The sequence below is a fragment of the Lemur catta genome, chromosome 21 (assembly GCF_020740605.2).
Source record: "Lemur catta isolate mLemCat1 chromosome 21, mLemCat1.pri, whole genome shotgun sequence".
Taxonomy (NCBI): domain Eukaryota; kingdom Metazoa; phylum Chordata; class Mammalia; order Primates; family Lemuridae; genus Lemur; species Lemur catta.
In genome coordinates, this window is record NC_059148.1 from 15,346,162 (window position 1) to 15,357,298 (window position 11,137).

Sequence of the window (11,137 nt, forward strand, 5' to 3'; positions counted from 1 at the left end):
AGAGTCTCTGCACCCCCTATCCTGAGAGCTTCTCTAAATACTAGGAAAGTCTTGTGTCCCCTAAGATGCAGGAGTCCCCTCATCCTAATGACTGCAGAGTTTTTCATCACTCCATCCCGAGAGCGCCCTGCCCCTATTCCTATCGGGTCTCCTTGTCCTCTCCCTACTTCGGGCCCCCTCTCTTATTCCCAACACACTGACTGGCAGGGTCTTCAGAACCGCACCCGGAGGTCCTCACTAGTCCACTCCAGGAGTCCTCCACCCACTGCCCCCACCTCGGGGGTCTCCTCTGACGCCGCGTCGATTCCCCTTCACTCCTTGCTCCCCCTGCCCCGCCCCTCTCACTGCGGCGGAGCCAGTCTGCCCCCGGCCGCAGGGGAGGAGGCGGAGAGGGCGGGGCCCTCCTCCCCACCCCCTCACTGCCAAGGGGCTGGACCGGGCCGCAGCGACTATAAAAGAGCCAGCGTCCCGGTGCTGCCGCAGTGCCACCCGCCCCGTCCTGGCCCCGCGCTCCGGCTCCGCCGGCGGCCCGCACCTGCTCCGGCCATGATGAGCTTCGGCGGCGCGGACGCGCTGCTGGGCGCCCCGTTCGCGCCGCTGCACGGAGGCGGCGGTCTCCACTACGCGCTGACCCGCAAGGGCGGCGCGGGCGGGACGCGCTCGGGCTCCTCCAGCGGCTTCCACTCGTGGACGCGGACGTCCGTGAGCTCCGTGTCGGCCTCGCCCAGCCGCTTCCGCGGCGCGGCCACCTCGAGCACCGACTCGCTAGACACGCTGAGCAACGGGCCGGAGGGCTGCGTGGTGGCGGCGGCGGCGGCGCGCAGCGAGAAGGAGCAGCTGCAGGCGCTGAACGACCGCTTCGCGGGCTACATCGACAAGGTGCGGCAGCTGGAGGCGCACAACCGCAGCCTGGAGGGCGAGGCGGCGGCGCTGCGGCAGCAGCAGGCGGGCCGCGCCGCCATGGGCGAGCTGTACGAGCGCGAGGTGCGCGAGATGCGCGGGGCCGTGCTGCGCCTGGGCGCGGCGCGCGGCCAGCTGCGCCTGGAGCAGGAGCATCTCCTCGAGGACATCGCGCACGTGCGCCAGCGCCTCGACGACGAGGCCCGGCAGCGGGAGGAGGCCGAGGCCGCGGCGCGAGCACTGGCGCGCTTCGCGCAGGAGGCCGAGGCAGCGCGCGCGGAACTGCAGAAGAAGGCGCAGGCGCTGCAGGAGGAGTGCGGCTACCTGCGGCGCCACCACCAGGAGGAGGTGGGCGAGCTGCTCGGCCAGATCCAGGGCTCCGGCGCCGCCCAGGCGCAAGCGCAGGCTGACGCGCGCGACGCCCTCAAGTGCGACGTGACGTCGGCGCTGCGTGAGATCCGCGCGCAGCTTGAAGGCCATGCGGTGCAGAGCACGCTGCAGTCCGAGGAGTGGTTCCGAGGTGCGCAGGCGCGCGGGGACGGCAGGGGGGCGGGGTGGTGGTGGGAGGGTCGCCCCCTGCTGACCTCGCGGCGAGCGGCCGGGCAGCGTGACTGGGGTGGGGCGGGGTGGTGCTGTGGGACTCCGCGTGAGTGAAGTCCGCTGGACCGGCGCTGCTCAACTTCCCTCTGCAAAGCGCATGCCACTAATTAGCACATTGACTCTGGGCCTCTTGTGGGATGCCCGCAACTCTGGGCTGTCCTTTGGTTGTCCTCCCCTAGAGTCTTTGTGTCTGTACTGCCTCCCTGCTCTCCACCCCAAGCCTAGGCGACCCCACCTTGAGGCCCCTCTCCTATCAAGGACAGAACAGGTTCCCCCTCCTGCTCCAAAGCGGCGCCGGCTTCTGGTCCGCTAGTGCCTTGGGACTCTACGCCCTTCAAAGTAGTGTCCCTTTCCTGCACCCTGCAGGAGACCCCATTCTCCTGGACGCCTACCAGGCTCCTCCCCACTATCTGCTCAGTGCTTAGAGTCCCCACCCTCATCTTCCCTGTGGGGTGGGGCAGGACATCTTCACATCCTTTCTTCCTAGGGGGGGACCATCACCACAACCAATTGCTGTTGGGGCTGATGGGCCCTTTAATGTCCCCTCTCTCCTTCAGGGAAGCTGGGAGCCTCCCAAGTCCACCCCCTCCCCCAACTCCTTGCAGCCCTGAGTCAGCTAGACTGCAGCTGCAGGATGACCTTGACTAATACTTGCCCTATGGGATTTCCATTGCTTTTTGCGTTGAAAAAGCCTGGTGGACCAACTGAGCTTCTTAATCTGGAGAGTTCTATGATCTCTCCTAAAACTGTAAAATTGCGCATTGTTCTTGGGAGAGAGTGCAGAGGCTTCAATGATTTTTCCAACGGGTCTGCGATCCACAGTAGGTGAGAATCCTCACCCACCTGGATGTTTGCTATGTCTTTGCCAGCACCAGCTAGGAAAGCTAGGATTTGGTTGCATGGCTTTTCCTGTTCTTTTTCCACCCCTCTGCAGTGACAAAACGATCCCCTCCCCTCCCCCATCTCTGCCACAAGGGCAAACCTCTCTTGGGTTTGCCCTTCACATGGGCAGACCACACCAGAATCTTACTGGCCTACTCAGCTGGCTTCCCTCCTTCCTCCCTACCAAGACCCAGGCCTTGGGTGCCACTATCTGGGGATTCAGAAAGTTCACTTTCAGGAGAGGTAGACCAGTCTACAGACCTCCACTGATCGCCAGAGGTCTTTTGGGAACCAGTAGCTGGTTGCTGGCAGAAGCCAGGGTATGGCGGCCATTGGCTCAGGGGCTCCTATGCTAAAGAACGCACAGTCAGGCGGAGGAAGAGACAGAGGACTGGCACCCAGGCCTCAGGCTCTGCAGTGACCTTGGGCTCTGCGCAGAAACCTGCAAAGAAGAAACTGTGGCTACATAGTGACCCGATTGCTCATCCTCATGCCTCCAAAGGTCACAGGCTCATTAACTTGTTCAGCTACAAGCCTCCAGCCTCTACCTCAGAGCTAACCCCCATGGGCCAGGTCTCACATCTGAACCCCCCAGCACGCCAGGCCCTTGCTGGGGAGTTAGACCAGGCATTAAGACCAGAAATGAGGCTTCTTCTGCCCTGCAGGGTTTATGGATCCCAGGTTGGGGGAGCCAGATATATACTAGATTTGAACCCCAGGCTCTGCCACTCTCTAGCTGGGTGGCCTTGGGTAGTAGTCACTTGCCTATCTCACAGGATAGGTAACATTAAGCATCCAGGGCCGAGCTCGGTGGCTCACGCCTGTAATCCTAGCACTCTGGGAGGCCGAGGCGGAAGGATCCCTTGAGCTCAGGAGTTGAGATTAGCCTGAGCAAGAGCAAGACCCGTCTCTACTAAAAATACAAAAATTACCGAACATGATGGTGCACACCTGTGGTCCAGCTGTTCGAGAGGCTGAGTCAGGAGGATCCCTTGAGCCCAGGAGTTTGAGGTTGCAGTGAGCTACGATGCCACTGCACTCTACCCGGGGCAACAGAGCGAGACGATCTCAAAAAAAAAAGAAAAAAACAAAGTTAAGCATCGCGGATGACACCTGGTACCCAGTAGGTCCTCAACCCATGTGTGTCATCTGGATCTGGGCACTGAAACCTCAATCTAGGTGTGTCTAATCCTGTCCCCTTCTCCCCCAGTGAGGCTGGACCGACTGTCGGAGGCGGCCAAGGTGAACACGGACGCCATGCGCTCAGCGCAGGAGGAGATAACTGAGTACCGGCGCCAGCTGCAGGTCAGGACCACAGAGCTGGAAACATTGAAGAGCACCAAGGACTCGCTGGAAAGGCAGCGCTCTGAGCTGGAGGAGCGTCATCAGGCCGACATTGCATCCTACCAGGTGGGTGGGGACAGGGCAGAGAGCCAGACTGCCTCAACTGGTTGGAGGCAGTTACTGGACAAGTTACTGCCCCTCTCGGAGCTGGATGGTAGTGGTTAAGGTCTTGATTACCATCTAGCTGTGTGACCCTAGGAAAGTTATCTGCCTCTCTGAATCTGAATTCCTTCCCTGCAATGAAAAACAAAAAACAAACAAAAAAAAAGAGTTCCCGCTTTGCAGAGCTGTCAAGGTTAAAGAGATAGACAGACTTTGAGTGAGAAGACTGGGAACGTGCTCCGTGGAGTCCTGGTCACAGTGGGCATTTGGTAAACAGTACCTAGTGTCTGTGGGTAGCCTGGGAGAGGCCTTGGCAGATTCCTCCTATTAAAGACAACAGTTAGAGAAAAGATCACTTTCAGAGAATTTAGTGTGCAAGTAATAATACATGATGATTGTAGAAAAATTACCAAATAGAGAAAGCAAAAAGAAAATAAAAATTGGCCACAATAGTTCAGTTTAAGCAGTAGCCACAGTGGGCCTGGGGTCAGGGGAGAAGTTTCAACCTGTATTTAACGTGCTTCTGTGTATTGTCTTAGTCATCAACAGCAGATGCTTACCAAGCCCTGAGTATGGGGCAGGAACTTGGGGACACTGCGGAAACACTGGGGCACAAAAGCAGACAAGGCCCTACTCCCGCCGAGCACTTTCTAAGCTCAGAGATCTGTAAAAGTTCTCCCATCATCCCACCGACCAGACCAGCAATGACCACCATTGACATCTGATATATTTCATTCCAGATCTTTCCCCAGGCTGAAATCATATATATTTTTTTTTATCTTTTTTTTTTTTCTTTGAGATAGCTTGATCTGCTGCCTGGGTTAGAGTGCTCCGGTGTCAGCTTAGCTCACAGCAACCTCAAACTCCTGGGTTCAAGCAATCCTACTGCCTCAGCCTCCTGAGTAGATGGTACTACAAGCCCACACCACCACACCTGGCTAATTTTTTCTATTTTTAGTTGCCCAGCTAATTTTTTTCTATTTTTAGTAGAGACAGGGTTTCACTCTTGCCCAGGCTGGTCTTGAACTCCTGACCTCAAGGGATCCTCCTGCCCCAGCCTCCCAAAGTGTTATGATTACAGGCGTGAGCCACCACACCCAGCCTGAGATCATATATTTTTTTGCTCCAGATTTTTCTACATCTACAAATGAGGACGCTGCAGCTCTGACAGGGTGGGGGTTGGTCCCAACAAGGGTGGCTGGACAGGGCTGCTCCCGTTTGCATGGGCAGCCCCAGCTTCCATGGTACGGAGGGCCAGGTGCTGGCTGGCACGTGACATGTGTGATCTCTTGTCCCCAGGAAGCCATTCAGCAGCTGGACGCTGAGCTGAGGAACACCAAGTGGGAGATGGCAGCCCAGCTCCGAGAGTACCAGGACCTGCTCAATGTCAAGATGGCTCTGGACATTGAAATAGCCGCTTACAGGTGAGGTGGGCCAGGGCCTTTGCATGGTGGGGAGCCCTTCTGATCTTATGGGGTGCTAAGCCTTCGGTTTCAAGCCCCCATTTAGGCAGCCTGCCTGTCCTAAGGACAAAAGTCTTTTTCTTAAATTGTGGTAAACTATACATAACATCAAGTTTATCATTTAACCATTTTAAGTATATAGTTCGGATGTATTAAGTACATCTACATTGTCGTGCAGCCATCACCACCATCCATCTCCAGAACTGTTTTCATCATCCCAAAGTGAAACTCCATACCTATTAAACAAAATTCTCCACTGTCCCCTTCCCTCAGCCTCTGGCAACCACCATTCTTTCTGAGAGACAAAAATCTTGAAAGTGACTTATTTTCATTGTAACAGTGATTCAGAGGGTTAAAAAGCTCCATCCCCTCTTCAAATCCAGCCAGCCGGAGGCCTGCTTGGGTGGGAGAAAAAGTACTTGAGTTACCAGGGGCCTTTACAACTCTGTCTTTTAGAGTTTCTTAGCTCTCTGAGCATTCATTTCCTAGGGGGAAAATGGAGTTGATAAGAATGCCCAGTTGTTGGGAGGATGAGCTAATCCCATTCACAAGCTAATCTGGGTAACACAGGTACCATGGACTGCCACAGAGGTTGCCCTTAGTAAATGGCAGCCATGAGAAAGCCAGTCCCAGGATAAGACCTCCCAGGGGAGCAGGGGTAAGGAGTGGGGCTGACCCCACGAGGACCTGTCCCTGTTGCTGACTGCTGACCTGTGGCTTCCCACCTCCTGGCTGTGGTCTGTAGTCTTGCTCTTCAGAGTGTGGCACGTGCATCAGCAGAATTAACATCATCCAGGAACTTGCTAGAAAGGCAGACTCAGGCCCCACCCTAGACCTGCTGGGTCAGAATCTGCCTTTCAGCAAGATCTGCAGAGGATTTGTGTGCTGTTAAATTTGGGAAGCACTAGTCTGCAGGGGTAACCCCTGCGCTGAGACGGGCACTCCTCCAAGTCCTTTTTATTCACTATCTCATTGAAACAACTCTCTGAGGTAGGGACTCCTGTGACCCCCCTTTTGGCATAGAGGAAGCTGAGGCTTAAAGAAATTGGAATGGCTTGGCCAAGGTCACCCATCTAGTGGGTAGCAAAGCTAAGAGGAGAAACTGCTGCCTCTGCCCTAATCCTAAAACTCAAAGGATGATAATATAACAGGAGACCCTTGAAATTCAAATGGGAACACTCTAGGATCTCTTAAATGCCAATGTATAAATGTGAAATTGTTTTCTCAGGCTCCCAGCTTTCTCCTGAGTAACATTTTAGTCGAGGGATGATAAATGTGACTTTTGTTAAGGTAGGCGCTCTCTCTTGAGTGCCAGTTTTCAGGGGGAAAAAAGTTGTTTGATTTCAGAAGTTCTAGCCTTACCTGCATTAAATAAGACCAACCCCACTGGGGTGTACGTTGTGGGTGGTCCCTGGGATGACTCGCTGAGTGACTTTCTCCAATCTCATAATGCCCACCATTCACATTCCTTCCTCCACCAAAGTCCAAATTATTGGGTGTCATTGCCCTTCAGGATAATCTAGGAAGACCCCAAACCATTGAATCTGCTCTGAGTAAATAGTAATTGATCCATTATCCATTCTGCAGAAAACTCCTGGAAGGTGAGGAGTGTCGGATTGGCTTTGGCCCGAGTCCTTTCTCCCTTCCAGAAGGACTCCCCAAAATCCCTTCCACGTCCACTCACATAAAGGTCAAAAGCGAAGAGAAGATCAAGGTGGTAGAAAAGTCAGAAAAGGAAACAGTGATTGTGGAGGAACAGACAGAGGAGATCCAAGTGACTGAGGAAGTGACTGAAGAAGAGGAGAAAGAGGCCAAAGAGGAGGAGGGAGAAGAGGAGAAAGCAGAAGAGGGAGAAGAAGAAGCAAAGTCTCCCCCAGCAGAAGAGGCTCCATCCCCAGAGAAGGAAGCCAAGTCCCCTGTGAAGGAAGAGGCCAAGTCTCCAGAGAAGGCCAAGTCCCCAGTAAAGGAAGAGGCCAAGTCCCCAGCTGAGGTCAAGTCTCCAGAGAAGGCCAAGTCCCCAGTGAAGGAAGAGGCCAAGTCACCAGCTGAGGTCAAGTCTCCAGAGAAGGCCAAGTCCCCAGTGAAGGAAGAGGCCAAGTCACCAGCTGAGGTCAAGTCTCCAGAGAAGGCCAAGTCTCCAGCTGAGGTCAAGTCCCCTGAGAAGGCCAAGTCCCCAGTGAAGGAAGAAGCAAAATCTCCAGCTGAGGTCAAGTCCCCTGAGAAGGCCAAGTCCCCAGTAAAGGAAGAAGCAAAATCTCCAGCTGAGGTCAAGTCCCCTGAGAAGGCCAAGTCCCCAGTGAAGGAAGAAGCAAAGTCCCCTGAGAAGCCCAAGTCTCCAGTGAAGGAAGAGGCCAAGTCACCAGCTGAGGCCAAGTCTCCAGAGAAGGCCAAGTCCCCAGTGAAGGAAGAGGCCAAGTCACCAGCTGAGGCCAAGTCTCCAGAGAAGGCCAAGTCCCCAGTGAAGGAAGAGGCCAAGTCTCCAGCTGAGGTCAAGTCCCCCGAGAAGCCCAAGTCCCCAGTGAAGGAAGAAGCAAAGTCTCCTGAGAAGGCCAAGTCCCCAGTGAAGGAAGAAGCAAAGTCCCCTGAGAAGGCCAAGTCCCCAGTGAAGGAAGAAGCAAAGTCCCCTGAGAAGGCCAAGTCCCCAGTGAAGGAAGAAGCAAAATCTCCAGCTGAGGTCAAGTCCCCCGAGAAGGCCAAGTCCCCAGTGAAGGAAGAAGCAAAGTCCCCTGAGAAGGCCAAGACTCTTGATGTGAAGTCGCCAGGGGCCAAGACTCCAGTGAAGGAAGAAGCAAGATCCCCTGCAGACATCAAATCCCCCGAGAAGACCAAAAGCCCTGTCAAAGAGGAAGTCAAGTCCCCAGAGAAGGTCAAATCTCCTGTGAAGGATGCCAAGGCCCCTGAGAAGGAGATCCCAAAGAAGGAAGAGGTGAAGTCCCCCGTGAAGGAGGAGAAGCCCCAGGAGGCAAAAGTCAAGGAGGCTCCAAAGAAGGCGGAGGGAGAGAAAGCTCCAGCCACACCAAAACCTGAGGAGAAGGACAGCAAGAAAGACGAGCTGCCCAAGAAGGAGGCTCCCAAGCCCAAGGCTGAGGAGAAGGAACCTGCTGTAGAAAAGCCCAAAGAATCCAAAGCTGAAGCCAAGAAGGAAGAGGCTGAAGATAAGAAAAAAGCGGCGACCCCAGAGAAGGAAGCTCCTGCTAAGGTCGAAGCAAAGGAAGAGGCTAAACCCAAAGAGAAGACTGAGGTGGCCAAGAAGGAAGCAGACGATGCCAAGGCCAAAGAACCCAGCAAACCGGCAGAGAAGGAGCCAGAAAAGCTGAAGAAGGAAGAGACACCAGCAGCACCGGAGAAAAAAGAGGCCAAGGAGGAGAAGGCCGCAGAGGCCAAGAAGCCTGAGGAGAAACCCAAAACGGAAGCCAAAGCCAAGGAGGACAAGACCCCCTCCAAGGAGCCGGGCAAGGAGGCCCCCACGCCCAGCAAACCCAAGACAGAAAAGGCTGAAAAGTCCTCTAGCACAGACCAAAAAGACAGCAGGCCTGCAGAGAAGGTGACAGAAGACAAGGCCGCCAAGGGAGAGAAGTAAGGCAGCCAGGAAGAAACGTCCAGAACAGCCAAAGAAACTCAGGAGGGTCCCGGAGCTTAAGGGTCAGTGTAATGAATTTTCATTTTTTTCTCTTCTTTATGTAAGAAGAAACTCTGCTTGGATGACGGGCCCTCCTTCACCAAACAGGAATTTCTGTTAGCAATATGTTAGCAAGAGAGGGCACTCCTAGCTCCCTGCCCCCTACACCCCAACCCTCCCCAGCGATGGACAATTATGTTATGATAGCTTACGTAGCCGAATGTGATACATGCCGAATGCTACACGTAAATACTTGACTATAAAAACTGCCCCCTTCTTTCCCAATAAGTGCATTTATCTCCTCTATGTGCAACTGACAGATGACCGCAATAATGAATGAGCAGTTAGAAATGCATTATGCTTGAGATGTCTTAACCTATTCCCAAATGCCTTCTGTTTTCCAAAGGAGTGGTCAAGCCCTTGCCCAGAGCTCTCGATTCTGGAAGAGCTAAGTGGGTGGGACCGGGCACTGGCCACTGAATCACGCCAGGGCGCACTTTCCACTGGAGTCCACTTTCAATTGCTTCTGTGCAATAAAACCAAGTGCTTATAAAATGAAATTGTTGCTGCTGTCATTTTATTCTCTCTCCCCTGGGAAGGCTGGGGCAGGGGCAGGGGAGGTCTAGATGTCACGCCCAGGACTGCATGGGACTGAGTGAGCATCAGAGTTCTCTTGCAGGTCTGGGCCCAGTTGCTGGGCTCTCTAGTGCATTTCCTGGGCACACACCATGTGCCAGGCAATGTGCTAGGTGCTTTATTTTTATGGTCTGTGGACAGATGGCCTGGTGTGTGGTTCCTCAGTGTGGTCCCTGGATCATCTTCATCAACAACACCTGAGATCCTTATAAAAATGCAGATTCCTTGACTCCATCCTAGATCACTGAACCGTGTACTGAGATGACACATACTTCACCAACTCCCATTGATTCCAATGAACACCAGAGTTTCAGAACAGGTGAGGTCCGGGAGAACTTTGAACAGTCTATTTACAGGGCTCTGCGTGTGTCCTTTTTGTAAGGAGGGATGAGCTTTCTGAATGAGGGGCCAGATGTAGTTAATTCACCTGTAATAAAGGTTAAAGTCCCTACTGTACTGGGAACTTAATTGGCCTGCAGTGGGCTTCTCTGGCCATGATTTTGAAAGCTGTGGTTCTCTTGTAGATTTACATAGGGTCTTTACTGTAAAATCCTTGTGCAGTTGCTAACTTTCGGGTTGTCACAGTGCCTTATTCTGTTTTTTTAGCACTTCTGGAAATTACTTCTCCCCCTGCCCCAATGAGGTCGTTCTCAGGGAGCCACCATACTTTCTAATTGCCCTATACCCCTGGTCAGTGATGACTGGTCCAAGGATAGCCACCTGTCACCACCTGAGCCAGTGAGCAGCCCTTTCTGGGATTTGGAGGGTGGGAGGATGAGTCAGGAGCTGTGGACCACCATATTTCCAGCCTGGTGGAAAAAACAGAGAGAGTGAGATAGATGGACAGAGAGCAGATACCTAGAGAGTCACGGTAGATTTCAAGTCCCTGATTCTGCTGTTCCTTTCCATAGCTTCTTGGCCATTCCTTGAGCCAATAAATACCCCTCTTTGCAGGCAGGGCATGGTGGCTCACGCCTGTAATCCTGGCACTCTGGGAGGCTGAGGCGGGTGGATCGTTTGAGCTCAGGAGTTCAAGACCAGCCTGAGCAAGAGCGAGACCCCCGTCTCTACTAAAAATAGAAAGAAATTATATGGACAGCTAAAAATATATATAGAAAAATTAGCATGGTGGCGCATGCCTGTAGTCCCAGCTACTCAGGAGGCTGAGGCAGTTGGATTGCTTGAGCCCAGGAGTTTGAGGTTGCTGTGAGCTAGGCTGATGCCACTGCACTCTACTCCCGGGCAATAGAGCGAGACTCTGTCTCAAAAAAAAAAAAATACCCCTCTTTGCCAAAGCCCAGCTGGGCTATGGCTCTGTCATTTGCAGCTAGAAGAGATCTGAATTACACAGTAACTGAAAGGAGTGCTTGCTAGGCTAGAAATCAAATGGTGCTCTCTCGGAATGAGCGAGTACCTTGTCAAAGTTCTGCCCAAAGTCAATTCCTTGGGCCAGGGTCTAAATCTCACCTTTGGGAACCATTTTCCACCCTGTCACACGGTCTGAATTTTTAAAAGAAAGAGTGCCAAGACAGTTTAAGGTGGTCACATTTAAACAAAAGGATCTCTAAATGCCATTTTAGAAATGGTTTCG

General features: G+C 53.5%; 1 protein-coding gene across 3 annotated transcripts; it reads left to right on the forward strand.

The window, feature by feature from the left end:
• The first annotated feature begins 479 nt into the window (after nt 1–479).
• NEFH (neurofilament heavy chain) lies at nt 480–9,470 on the forward strand. Of its 3 annotated transcripts, none has more exons than XM_045534415.1 (5): nt 480–1,420; nt 3,593–3,792; nt 5,128–5,252; nt 6,879–7,641; nt 7,720–9,470. In XM_045534415.1, exons 1-5 carry the CDS (start codon nt 547–549, stop codon nt 8,869–8,871), a joined length of 3,114 nt encoding a protein of 1,037 aa, XP_045390371.1. In that variant the 5' UTR covers nt 480–546; the 3' UTR covers nt 8,872–9,470. The 3 variants fall into 3 exon arrangements, with proteins under 3 accessions (XP_045390371.1, XP_045390372.1, XP_045390370.1); XM_045534416.1 differs by having other exon boundaries at nt 547–1,420; nt 6,879–7,341; nt 7,456–8,927; XM_045534414.1 differs by having other exon boundaries at nt 547–1,420; nt 6,879–8,927.
• Nucleotides 9,471–11,137: the final 1,667 nt, after the last annotated feature.

Excerpts from the sequence above, each read along its gene's own strand:
- NEFH (XM_045534414.1), top strand. The coding sequence starts at position 547 with ATGATGAGCTTCGGCGGCGCGGACGCGCTGCTGGGCGCCCCGTTCGCG. Across the intron at positions 1,421-3,592 it reads GTCCGAGGAGTGGTTCCGAG|TGAGGCTGGACCGACTGTCG; the intron begins GTGCGCAGGCGC and ends CTTCTCCCCCAG. Across the intron at positions 5,253-6,878 it reads ATTGAAATAGCCGCTTACAG|AAAACTCCTGGAAGGTGAGG; the intron begins GTGAGGTGGGCC and ends TCCATTCTGCAG.